The sequence below is a fragment of the Patella vulgata genome, chromosome 2 (assembly GCF_932274485.2).
Source record: "Patella vulgata chromosome 2, xgPatVulg1.2, whole genome shotgun sequence".
NCBI classification, from domain to species: Eukaryota; Metazoa; Mollusca; class Gastropoda; family Patellidae; genus Patella; species Patella vulgata.
The window spans coordinates 32,958,108-32,972,350 of record NC_065880.2 but is presented as its reverse complement, the minus strand read 5'-3'; the positions used below and the strand labels follow the sequence as shown (position 1 = coordinate 32,972,350).

Genomic DNA, 14,243 nt, shown 5'->3' with positions numbered 1-14,243 from the left:
AAACATCTTCAAAAACACCATAAAAAGATATTTATGATCTGTACAATAATTATTAAAGCTGGGATCTGTTGCATAGTGAGCCAGATCCATACATACCACTGTCTTCAGTTACATCACCATCTTCTAGTTCTTGTACTTCATTCTGTGGTCCTGGTTTAACAGCTAGATTACGTCGTAACCAGGTTGTCTGTTGTAGAGAAGATCCTGCTATATATGCTACAGCTTCCAATAATTTCTGAGTTATATCCTATAATAGATTGTGATTTAAGATCTGGTGTTACAGTTTCATCATATACAAAACATCCAGTTAATCGATTCTAAAAATAGCGCTTCATATAATGGGCTGGTTGATTGAGAGTATTCAATAATTATGATATAAAGGCAGCAATATGACAATCTGCTCTGCTATTTTAACCCATACAGGATGTTAAAAATTCAGCAATTTTAAATAAAATTACAAATGCTTATTATCATGTCCGTTTCTAACCTGCAATTCTTTTAGCTGTTTCTTGTCCTCCATTGTTGGCATTTTTTGAACAAACTCACTCAATATTCTGAAACACATGTAATGATATTTTTATAATTTTTTTTTCAAAATATATTTATTTAGCGTATCTGAATGGGATTGGGAAACAGGCACAGCCTATGTAAAACCCTGCACTACTTTATAATTAACTTTAAAAATATTGATACCAAAAACTATCAGTTTAATTATGCACATATTAGTACCAAATAGTAACTTCCCATGAACATGGTCATGGATGAGAGGGATGCAATAACAAAAAAAACAACACTTTCTTAGGTGTTGGGCGAGGGGGCTGTTTTAACTTACTCTAATAACAAGAATTGTCCCGGTGCTAGCAGATTTAATTGAAGACTTTCTTTCATTAATGTTAAAAAAGATGGCCAAGAATCCATCAGTTGATATGGACTGATTTCTTCTACATATGAATAGAAAAACTGCAACATGTTTACTTCTATTGTTACTCCTCTCTGTAAAAATAAAAAAAACACCAATAGATATAGATATGTCATGCATGAGACAGACTATAAGTTATAACAATAAATCATAGATGATAACTCAGCAAAAAGTACCATGAACACATCGAGTTGATAACTTATATACTTAAATCTACATATATTTAGCTTAACATCATTTAACTGGTAAAACGTAAACCCTGTTCCACAATGTTCAGCTAAAAGCATGCGCACATGATATTTTGAACCATCTGTTGACTTTCAATCATTTCAGAGTTTACAGTTTACAATTATTGTAATGTTTTAAATAATAATAAAATTACGTACACATACCTTACTAATAGTTAGTTCTGTTGGTGGGGGTTGTTTTAAGACATGCTTAATAGTTTGTATTAGAGTATCTGTTGGTAAAACTTTAATAGCACTAACTAATTCTACTAATAATAACTGATCTTCACATGGGACAGGTACCACCTATAGCGAATGAAATATAAACCCAAGCGGTTTTGTATCATAATAACAAGGATATAAAAATATCAAAAACACATGACACAGAGAATTATTACTAGGTTTTAATGACAAGGGCAATAACTCTCAAGTAATGGATGCACTATTTTGAAATTCGACATCATGATTATTCAAATAATACATACAAGTTTCGGATAAAACTCTTAGACCGATTATAAGTTGTCAAAGACAGAGGCAACAAATCTGCAAATTACTGATCTTTGTTAGTACACAATCTCAAGAAGTTTGGAAAAGAATCTCAAAGACTTTGACCAATAGTTTGATTACAAGGTACTGAGCACTGCAAATAATTGATGTGTAACTGAATTGTGATAGAGGTCTAATGTATCTCTTAAAAATGGACCTTTCTAGATCAATTACAAGGTTTTGATGACAAGGACATTAATTCTGCAAACCAATGAGGCACAAGATTGAAATTTGATAGGATTCATCGTTATTACTATATAAACAGTCCCAGCAAGTTTTGAAAAAAAATATTAAAAACCCTGACCTGTAAATTGAATTCAATGTTTCGATTGCAGAAGCATTAACTACAAATGACATGTGTGTATCTCAATTTTGATAAGGTTCACATCTACAAGTAGTTGAATAATTTCATTAACTGAACATCGATAACACATTAAATGACAAATGATTTACCTTTTTCACAAGTCCCTGTATCTTTTTCCTTCTATCATTCCAAGCAACTGCTACAGCACCTAGTAAGTTTGTACCATGAGGTAAAGATATGGGGCTCAAAAACTCTAATATATGTTGCCGCACAATCTTAAATAAAAATATAAACAAATGATTACGAATACCAAAATTTAATTTCAAAATAATTTTCTTTAAACTGAAAAATAACTTTCTATTGTTCAATGGCATTAAAAACATAATACTGAATAGAGCTTTGTAATAAGAATCAGATTTGTCTCTCCCTAAACAACAGTTTGATCATTCAAACACTGCCTTCTCATTCCATAACAATGCATCCACTTAAACTTGTAGCCAAACAAACTTCAAGTAGCTACAACAATTGCTGAATAGAACATACTATAAATACCTTAGGTGAACCCATAGTAAGTCTGGCTTGTGTATATCTATCTGTTTCACCAGATGTAACTGAATTTAAAGCTTTCCACATTACAGCCATACATGCCATGATTCTAGGTAATATACTCAATAAACCTCTTCTTGCTTCTAAAACAGGTGACATAGCTGTATTATCTCTTATAGGACTTGTCTCCTGAAAGATCAACAACAAAATATAAATCTAGAGTGTAAATTTCTCAGATTAACAGTTTTCCAGATAAAGCAACAGACTGTACAAAACGTATTAACTACACTGTTTAAATCTTGTACAATTAGCGCCATTATTTAATAACTATATATTTAACAAATAAGTGTTTTTTCATAGGTCAGAAAAATTGAAAATATTTTGTATACTAAAATGTTTGATCACAATTTGTTGGTATAAGAATTAACAAATGGCTTGGTTATGTTTTTTAGTATAAAGGGATTCTGTAGAACTTATGGAATTTCAACAGCCATTCAAGATAGCTTCTTAGTGGACATGAGAGAATCTGTTTTACTTCAATCATATTACAAGAACTCACCCGATTATTTTGTATAGGATTGAAGACATTTATAAGATTAGATAGTATCTGACCGGTACTAGCTGTTTCAGTACTAATATTAGTAATAGTAGGAGCTGGTAGACCAATAGATACAGGAGACGCATTATCTAATAAACAATAGTGACATATAGCTGTTAGACCTTCTAACATTGTCAATAAATGATCAGGTGGAACTTTTGTCAAACGTACAGTTCTGAAATTAATTAAAAAATAATGTTTCAATAATCAAATAATTGTTTTATCAACTCGATTTATAAAAACGTAAAAGGTAAAAATAACGGCAGAAAATAAAACTTTTTGCTACATTTTTAACAATGAAAACAAATATTATTTTAAGTATTTTACCTTTTCTTTGATTCAAATTCCGCCGACAAAATTTCCAGATTACGGCACAACTGAGAAACAACAGCAATCACAATCCTTGAAAGTGCTTTACCCATATATGGTAAAGATGAGGTAACCATGGCAATCCAATGTCGATGTAAATGTGACATGTGGTGTTGTTTTAAGGCACTTAGAACCCCAGACAGGAACATGCCCTGTTGAACTATGGGTTGAACCGCGCTGTAATGGACATTCAATATGGACGTCTGGAATGTAACTTTGGTTCTGTCCCATTCAGCAGTTGATGCAGGAGTAATCTCCTCATTATTAGATGTATACATCCTTGATTCTAGCATGATCATGACTAGTAGTAATTTGAGCAATTTAATCTGAAATGTTTCGTTAGCACTACCTTCTAAACAGTCTTCATTAAATGACACAATGGCTTCTGTTATCTTTGCTTTGTTTTCTGCGTCTGTTTTTTGTCGTGAGTTATATACGCTAGCCAACATACAGTGTAACAAAGCCTTCTGTAATTTACACTTTGTTAACAAGTCAGTGATATAGGAGGTGAAACTTTTCCCACTTTCATGAACAATACTAATCAGTTCTGACATTAACAAAGTCAAGATTTCAGTGGCCATTATATGAACATCTTTATTTCCAGCTAGTTCTTCTGCACTCAGTTTACTAACCATTAAATTGGGATAATAACTTCTGATATAATACAGACACAGAGAAATGAAAATCTCTAAAATCATATTACTACGATAACTAGCCAAAACTTCTGGTTGGATTTCTCCAAAAAAGTTTTTTCCAAACACTGATTTTCGATGTCTGGCTAGCAATAACTGTAAGTTGGTTAACTGGATTGGATTCATTGAACTAATACTGGTTGTGGCTAATGCTGTTACAATCAATCTCGGACACATCGTTAACATGGCTTTCAGTGTAGACAAGGCATAAAGAGTTCGTTCGTAGTCATATTTCTGTGAATAAAGTAAGAGGTGCATGTGTAACGTGTGAATTCCAGTTGTGTCTTTGTCTTTCGACTCTTGTGCCGATTTACTTAAATCTGTGTCGCTGCCTGATAATGAATCCATCTCCATACCTCTTTTATCAATGGCATTCAATAGATCTTGATCACCTAATTGACTATATCTTGAAATACTATCAGTTCTCTCACTATCACGTTTATTTTGTAATCTTGAATATTCCCCTTGTTCAACTACCTTAGAAATAAGATCTTCCAATATCTGAGAAACCATTTCTTCACTTGAAATTTCTGTTCCTTCTAATGCTTCATTAGCTTCTTCAGTATCAAAGAATATCCCTTCCTTACGACAGGTTGTCTTATCAAGTCTTCTGGCGTTACCGAGATCTGGAGCTCGAGTAGGTAAATGTACATGTACATCATCATAAATAAGTTTATCTAGGGAATGTTCCGAACCAAATGGATTGAAACGTAATTTCAAATATTCTGGGTTAACACGTTCGAAAGATAATTCAGGTTCTGTTTGTGACTTAACAGAAGCAGTCATGGCTGATCCATTATCATTAGTAACTGCCATAGCACACGATTTCAACTCTTCAGTAGCTTTTTGTGAGAATTTTTTACCATCAGGGCTGACATGATATATAACATTCCCCCCTTCACTACTGATAGCATAAATCTTAGCCTCTATGTCATCGGCATCACCAGATTCTGATATCTTTACTTTTCTTGGTTGATGAATATTTACGTGTTGAACAGAGATTCTGTAACAGACAAATCAAATACTTCTATGAAATTAAATTGATGATGATAACCATTATAGATTTTGAAACTAAGAAGTGACTAACAGATGAACTCACAGCTTTGTTATAACATTACTCCAAGAAAATACTAATCGTCAACAGTTACATAAATAAATAATAACTTGTAGTAACATTGATATTAAAGCAGATCTACTATGCAAATTTGTGATTCGGTTTTTATCTCTCCTTTGATCTGATGGACAATCTCTTCCAAAACAAGTTTATTTTTATCGGTAATCAAATTCACAGGAACATTTAAATCATTTGGTTTTCTAAGTGAATAAATCATCTGCTCTTGGTGTATGAAGGGAGATTAAGGGGATACTCGATTGAATATTCTGGAATTGAATTCTTTCAATCCCCAAACTATTGACAATTAAGTGAAAAGGGAGATTTGAGACTACTGCATATAAAATTATCGCAACCAACCATGACAGCTGAAACATATTTGTTGTGTTGAATTATGTCACGATTCTACTCACACCACCACAGTTGTCGGGACTGGCAGAACTGTGACAGGACTGAATTCCATGTCACTCGATTCCAATTCTGTTCCAGACTGACAATCGAGCAATATGATAAACACTTACCTGGCAGTATCTGGTTGAAGTAGCATCAGTAATATGGGTTGTAATACACGACTGATATCACCTCTCTGTACACAGTGTGTTAACCATGTTGTAGCTATTGTCTTTGTTGCTCCTGATTCTTCTTTTAAACTATCCAACACAACAAACATAGATCTGAAATACAATGTATTTTAATATAAGATAGAATAACAGATGATAAGTTAAGAAGTTAAAAGGCTTAACCTTCTCATAAACAGAAACACGGTGTATGCAATTCAAGTTCACAGACCTTTAGGACCTTCACAAGGTCAATAAATCTGACAATGATTAACTGAAATCGTGGAAAGACATATGGCCGATAATTTAGCCTCTAGCTGTGGAAATCATTAAAAATCAATAGGATTCTTCTTATACAGTAAAAATGGTGCATAAATTTCAAGTCAAATGGATAATAACTTCAGATTTTTCAAACTGATCAAGGGTAATAAATCTATAATGCATATAAATTTCATACAGATCACATTTGTCATTCAAACGTTCACAATCGCCATAACTCTAGAAATTATTGACGGAAATTGCTGAAATTCAATAGACCTGTTTAACAAATTTAAATGATGCATATAAATTTCATACATATCGGATGATAACTATTATCAATCGAGCATTATCAAGGTTTAACAAAGTGAAACAAGAGCAATAACTCTAAAAGTAATTATTGTAAATTGTTGAAATTCAATAGGCTTTTTCGTTTCACTAATTTAAATCATGCATATAAATTTCACAAAGATCGGGTGATAACTTTTTGCGCTAGAGCGTTCACAAGGTTCAATAAAGTAAAACAAGGGCCATAACTCTAGACGTAATAAACGGAAATTGCTGAAATTCAATAGGCTTCTTCGTTTCACTAATCTAAATAATGCATATAAATTTCACAAAGATTGAATGATAACTTTTGGCGTTGGAGCGTTCACAAGGATCAATAAAGTGAAACAAGGGCCAAAACTTTAGACGTAATAAACGGAAATTGCTGAAATTCAATAGGCTTCTTCGTTTCACTAATTTAAATAATGCATGTAAATTTCAGAAAGATCGGATGATAACTTTTGGCGTTAGAGCGTTCACAAGAAATTGTGGACGATGGACAGACGGACGGGGGCGACGGCAATATACGTCCACATTTCAATGTGGGCGTATAAAAATCAATAGGCTTCCTTGTCTCATGATCATAAACAATGTGTATAAATTTCAAGCAACTGTGGGAGACGGACCACCTGACGGACAGACAAGGTTTAAATAGATGCCTACCTGTCAAATGATCTTGTTCCAGCTCCTGGTTTAACATCCAGTTTTAATTCTCTAGTCAGATGCCACATTATAGTAAATCTCTTAAAAGATTCAATTCTTGTTTTCTGCAACAAAAATAGTTTAGTTCATGAATATAACTATAGTATATAACTGTATCTAATTCATTCAACTAACATTAGCAAGTCTTACAACAAAATATTTGATCATAAAATTGTATTTATAGAAAAATAATTTTAAGAAATTTGAAAATCCCAAATCAAGTACCTCATCACTTGCTACTAAAGATGATCCTATTGTATCTTCACAAATCCATGAACTTGGGGAAACTTGATGAAGAAAATGGAATAATTCCACACTTCTACGATGTCTAGAACTTGTTTTTTCTCCAAGATGCTGCCATAATTCACTGGCACACACCTATAGAATAGATTTATTTATCATTAATCTTATTGGGAATGGTACAATAAAACCAATTACACATCACCTTACATATAAATGCTCCACACATACTCAAAGAACACAATATCTTTTATTTGGGTGAAGAATGAAAACGTTGATTAGTATTGATTTTAAATTTGGAAATCTTTCAATTTTATATGAGGTGAGATAAATTCAACTTTTGACAGTTTCCGTCAAAAATGAATATTAGCTTGTTCTTCCAAAATAAAATAATCTTTAGTTTGAATTTTGAGCTAGTCCCCAGTAATTTCATCTTTCCTGTTTATCTAGTGGTTTTAATGCATATCCATGAACTAAAATGGTTATTTCAACGTCTAATTTTCACCTGCATCCATAAGTATTATTTTGAACAAGAAGCATAGATAGATGTACTACTTCAATCAAATTAATTAAAGTGTAGAAAATTTCATGAAAGGAACAAATTATAACAAGATCAACATGATAAGTAGAAACACAAAAATTGAGAAACTTCTATTTAGGTTAATGTGTATACAAAATGTTTTTAATTGTGAGTAATTTCTGAGAGAAAACCAGGATAACAAAATGTGTTGTAAATATTCAAATAATGAAATTTGTATATAAAATAATTTTAAGTATACCTGAAAGAAGAGGGTATTCTCATTCATAAATTTAAGATGACATGGTAATAAGGCTGGTAGAATAACCACAGATATACGACCCTCACTCATTGATCTAGATCTATTTGATACTTGACATTTATACTCGCTCTCTGTTTGTACTGATTGTGTGAGGTTTATAAGATCTAGTATAGTAGATATAGCTGCTGTCTGTATTTCAAACGTCTTTATAAAACAACTACAAGTTATCAAATCTTGTAGCCAATCAGGTAAACTGTACTCATTCTCTGTAATATATACATGTACCATTGTTCATTTGTAAATATAATAATACTAATAAAATTTAAAAATACTAATTGTTCAATCTAATGAAAACAAAGTTACAATTTCATTCTAAATTTTTAGATTTTCACACTACAATGCAACCTACATGTATTATCATTATTATTATTATTATAATGATGTTAGGCCAGGAATAGTAAAAATTATCAGAAAATCCTCTTCCAAAAGATTATAATAACCCTTCAACCATTTACATTCATTCCTATATAGTGTACATGTATATATGCTTTCCCATACACCACAATACATTAACATTGTATACATTTCGCCTACTAATAAAGACAATTGACCTCTGATTTACATCAGATTGACTAAATACTGTACATGTATTTTACCTTGCATGTTATTCCTCCCAAATGCATGACATTATCACATATTAACAGAAATAATCAAATCAGACGGTGACTATTCCAAAAGGGAAAACGTACCAATTTGAAAGTTACGACTGTTCGTCACATTCTCCCAATTCAGTGTCTCAGAGCACTATTCTCTGTTTAGTTCTAGTTTTTGCTCTATTTTGCACACTTCATTCCAAAATGTATGAATGTAGAAAATATGAACAAGCTGCCTAATGGATCTCATTTTGATTGTTACACCTCCAAGAACAAAATCGAGTCCATTTTTTTTATCAATGTGAGTGAGTGTATGATAAGTCTATGACGTTTGTATTAAGTGTTGTGCCCCTCTTTATTCGACAGTAAGTTGATCATTAGAGTATTAATGGAATCTGACTTATGAAATGTTTTTGTAAATGTACTTACCGTCATCCATAGCTTGTCCCATCAACTTATTGAAATCAGTACAGAATAATGGAAAACTGGCAAAATCTACCAACAACCGACAAGCTTTTTCAAATGCCTCATAACTTGCTTCTGATAATCCCTCTGGTGAGATTTTCATTTTCTCAATTGCTGATAAATCCCTGGATCCGAAATCCTCCAAACCCGATGTAGAATTACTATCCAGTACAGAATCCTTATCTGATGAACGTGCATTATCTGTTTGGGTGATCAAGGCTTCCATACATTTACCCGAGATGGTAAAACCTTTTAATATTTTATCACATATTAAGGTATGGAAGAGTTCTTTGAAACTATGAATACATGTTTGCATGATTGATAATGGTACACTATTTTTATGATTTCGAGAATCTGTTGAAATTGATTTTAACAAAGTTCTCTTTTTGTTCTCTTGGCTCATGTTGTCTGTCTTTGAGACTTCAGGGTCCTGGGTTTGTTCAGATTCAGAATTTTCACTAGATTTCACATCTTTGACACCATCTTTAACAACTTTAGGTTTTTTTACAGGGCTGTCCTCGGCACTAAAATATGTTTCTCCTCTATCTTCAGGATCTAAACTACTCTTACATTCTTTATATTCTTCTTGTTCATTGGTCTCTTCATTTGGTTCAGATTTGAGCAATTTTTCAGTTGACTCCCCATTATTATTGAATCTTTCTGATTTCAATTCTTTGATTTTTTTATTAGAACTCTCAGCTGGATTAAATCCCTTTTCTGAAGATTGTGCGATATCCATCTCTACATGGCATCCTTCTTTTCTTTCTTGTTCCTTTTTCATTTTAAAAACATCTTCAAACATTTCTCCACATACACTTGTAACTAAAATGAGAAGTTGAATAATCATAAAGATTTCTACAAAAGATTACACGCAATTCATGATCAAGTTACATTTGCTGAAAAACTGGCTGCAACACACTAAAGGGTCTGGCCGATTTAATTTTAAAATCAACAAGCCAACAGCGCGACGGATGTCCCCACGCCTGAATCCCAAAATCAGAACAGCTACACCACATTCTAGCTTTATCAGAAGTGGAGCTATTCTATTCCAAAAGGTGTATCGACCAGGCAGGCAGCTTCAGGGGACAACTAAACACAAAATAATGAATTAAAATTCCTATCAATCAAATAAATATATATGTATTTAATTTATACCTTCTGGGTCCTGTGATTCAAAATCCATGACAGTAACTGATGGTTCAACTTTAGAGAATATTTTACTACATAGTTTAAGTGTGGCTGTTATTTCATATTCTGTTAGAGCGCTACAGTTTGTAGTAACGGCTGATATTACATGACGTAATAACTCTGGTAAATGTTCTGTTTGTGTTTCTTGGTAGATTTCCTTAAAGAACAAGAAAGAAAAAAAGTATTACAATTTGAAAATATACTTCAAACATTATTCAAAAGAAATAACAGACATAGTAAGACGATCTTTGGATTAAGTTTTTTTTTCAAGCATCAACAAAATCTTTGTTAGAGCCAGTAAATAATTTAAAAAAGAAAATAAGTCAGATATCAAACGACAGAGATAAAGAAATGGGGTTTAACTTCCACTCGGCACAAATTAGAACTTTTTGTGATTAACATTCTGTACAATTCTGTTTCAATAATTCACTTGCATGTCAGAATCTTTAGCAGTAGGAGGAAACTGGAGGACCTGGAGAAAACTTATGAGGTTGAACAGGCTATACTACTCATTGTCATTGGGATTAAAACCACGCCAATTGATTAAATGACAGACCTTATGAGTTAAAGCATCCACTGGACCACCCAACCTTCCATCAGATATCAAAATAGTACAAAATAAATAATAAAATTAAATGTATCATATATGTGATTTAAACCAGATTGGTCTTTTGATAATAAACAGCCGAAAAATAAAAAATGATGGAAATGTCAGCATAATTTAAATTTGACTGTGTTCCTTACACTGTATTGTACTTACCAATGAGACGATATCAAGCAGAAATTCACCAATCTCACATAACTCTATAACTTGAACAGTATCGTGATTATCTAATTCAACTCTCTGTTGGACATTTGAACAAGCTACACTGAACATTCTTCCCAAATAATCCCAAATGAAATACGGCTCAAAAGACCCGAATAACAGGTTTGCAGTTTTGATCAGTTCTGCAGATTGATTCTTTTCTTGTGTACTGTCTTGTCTTTTTAAATTCTTGTTTTTTACTTTCACTTTTTGTTCAGGGTTAATGGTTTTACATTCCTTATATAAACACCTAAACACAGACATCAATACACTGTCAATAATAACCGGTCCAATCTCAGGTTTATCCAACAAACTTATTATAATTCTAAACGGCTTCATTAAATTTGATATTCCGCCAACACTCATTTCATTGTCTTCAGGATTAGCTAATTTCATCTTAATAGCTTGGACTAATAAATCTTTAGAGAATTGATGAAAGTAGCCCAGATCCATCTCACTACTGGTTGACGTACTGTCCACTCTACCACGTCTATTATTATCTGCTACACTGGTCGATAAGCCTGAAGCACTAGTCCCTAACAACCAGCCATACAATCTCCTATTTAAAGACATATCTCTACGTAATACCACATTGATGGCACCCTGTACTATTTTAGCTGTGTCAGATTTTGTAAGTTGTCCATTGTGCATTGGAAATCCTAGAAGTAAGAAATCTAATGAGATTCTCTGTACTAATACACTGGTATCTTGAATAGAACTTGATAAAGCTTGCACCTAGAAAATATAACATACGTATTACACAATGCATCTTGAAAACATAGCAAATTATTGTCTGAACCCATGTTTATTGATATCTATTTAGAAGTTATCATTATAACACAAAAAAGGTCAATGCAAATTTGAGAGCACATGAGTACGTAGGCTATGCCAGAATCATCTTTATACATCCATTTTAGTCCTTTATTATTTATTAACCAAAGAACAAATAATATGATCTCTCTTCGAGTGTCAAAATTTTGAGGGGCAAACCCCGGCCCTAATTGCACAAAACCTTCTCCGACTTAAGTTAAGAACTTATCCAAAATTGTTTGCCTTATTTCCACTAAAATATGACCCTTTATAAAACTTCTAATGTACATGTATCAAATACATCAATGAGAAACTGTGTGCAATTTTTTGTGTTTTCTAGTTCAAAGATATTTCTCATAAAGAGAGAGAGATGGGGTTTAATGTCCACGCGACACAAATTAGGTCATTTTGGGACTAACACATGGTTCAATTTTATTTCAATAATCGCTTGCACATAGGGTCTTTACCAATGGGAGGAAACCGGAAGACCCTGAGAAGTTGGACCCTACTCCTTGTCACATTCAAGTAGGAAATCAAAACCACTCCTCTTGACTCAATGACAGACCTTGTGATTTCATGTGTTAAACCATAGACCACCGAAACCCCCTTATTTCTCATAAACAGTGATTGAAAGTTGAGTCAATTCTTAACTAAGTCTGAGAATGCTTTGTGAAACCGGGGCCATTTGAACACATGAGAAACCTAATAATACTTGAGGGAATATATCTTTAATTTAAGTCTATAGAAGTGTAATTCATATTGAACTCACCATAAGATCTATATTAAATCCCATCATATGTAGCTGATCTTCCATAGATTTCTTCTTATTAAAGTGAGACAGAAGGAAGGTAATAGCTGGTAGACGTACACTAGGACATGACAAAACACATTCCCACATACATGTATAGAAAAACTCCTTATCTACAGCATCACAAAAACTCTCTAATAAATTGTTAGCTCTAAAATATAAACAAATACCATAGATTATTATAAAGAAGTATATTTGTTATAGAACTGTATTCATTAGTAAAATCTTTTACATGTAGAATATATTACAAAAATAAATAAATCTGAGACATTCTATGAATTTGTAAACAGTTTGCCAAATATATAATTTGTTTGTAACCAGTACAGTGTGGGGATTTCAAAATTTTTCTTGTCAGACACTTTTACTGAGAATAAAGGAGCATAACTCTTATCATTATTTAAGCAGGCGGTTTCAAACCACAATTAAGATTCATGTGTCAACAAAATATTCAAATTCGTACGTAATAAAAAAAATAATTCCCATATGGTATTCAAATTTATATCATTAATATTTCTACAAAATTATGTATTGTCGTAAATTATACAATAAAATGAAACCGAAGTGATATTGCAGACAAGTTATCGGATGCAATGTATATTGATTTGGGTTGTTATATACTATTAGGATATGTGACATAGATGTATATGACTAATTTCTATGTGTTGTCGGCCGACATCAAGGAGATTAAAACGTCCGACAATGTAGATTAAAACGTCTGACAATAGAGAAATCACATAGATTAAGTTTATAATCACTCTTATTGGATTGATACATAGTCCGACAAAGGTGAAGCAATCTGTTTAAGATTGGATTGGTGAATTGTCCGACAAAGGATTAAGTCAGTCAGTCAATCAAGGCAGATTAAGTAGTTAATCAAGGTACATGTAGGTGTGTAGACGGTATAACAAACGAAAAAATACTTTGATCACTTAATTACCTAATCAATCCAGCCTATTATCAACGATAATCGGGTCGAGTGGTAGTTATACACTCAGTACACTATATTAATTTTGGAATTTTGAATATTATTCCCCACGTCTTGATGTCTGATTGGGCATATTCCTGGTCGGACAATTTAGGACGTTAAGAAAACAGCGTTGGGCAGGTCCGGAATATACGGGCGAAATCCCATCACTGAACCACTACTTAAAATACCACGTTTTTTACATGTAAACATGTATCATGGATGTTTCCGTTTGTAAACAGTTGTGAAACAAGCTCTAAGATACATGTACATGTATACGGCTTTATTTGTTTATAACCTCATATGTTTACATAAAACCCCTACATTCAACACCAAACTAAGATTTATAATTCATCAAGTCATGTAGATAAAAAA

The 14,243-nt window shown here is 32.6% G+C and overlaps 1 protein-coding gene across 3 annotated transcripts in view; it reads right to left on the bottom strand.

Moving 5' to 3' along the window:
• The window catches only part of LOC126810422 (protein dopey-1), a 36,640-nt gene that overhangs the window by 11,761 nt on the left and 10,636 nt on the right, over positions 1 to 14,243 (bottom strand). For all 3 annotated transcript variants that reach the window (XM_050535477.1, XM_050535476.2, XM_050535478.2), the window contains exons 5-20: positions 12,866 to 13,055; positions 11,242 to 12,021; positions 10,449 to 10,638; positions 9,258 to 10,115; positions 8,176 to 8,441; positions 7,382 to 7,534; positions 7,118 to 7,221; positions 5,834 to 5,986; positions 3,468 to 5,204; positions 3,102 to 3,315; positions 2,549 to 2,731; positions 2,146 to 2,271; positions 1,312 to 1,452; positions 833 to 993; positions 488 to 554; positions 97 to 247 (exon numbers count right to left, since the gene is read on the bottom strand). In XM_050535477.1, the coding sequence (XP_050391434.1) occupies positions 97 to 247; positions 488 to 554; positions 833 to 993; positions 1,312 to 1,452; positions 2,146 to 2,271; positions 2,549 to 2,731; positions 3,102 to 3,315; positions 3,468 to 5,204; positions 5,834 to 5,986; positions 7,118 to 7,221; positions 7,382 to 7,534; positions 8,176 to 8,441; positions 9,258 to 10,115; positions 10,449 to 10,638; positions 11,242 to 12,021; positions 12,866 to 13,055 (5,474 nt within the window). The remainder of the gene's footprint in view (positions 1 to 96; positions 248 to 487; positions 555 to 832; positions 994 to 1,311; positions 1,453 to 2,145; positions 2,272 to 2,548; positions 2,732 to 3,101; positions 3,316 to 3,467; positions 5,205 to 5,833; positions 5,987 to 7,117; positions 7,222 to 7,381; positions 7,535 to 8,175; positions 8,442 to 9,257; positions 10,116 to 10,448; positions 10,639 to 11,241; positions 12,022 to 12,865; positions 13,056 to 14,243) is intronic.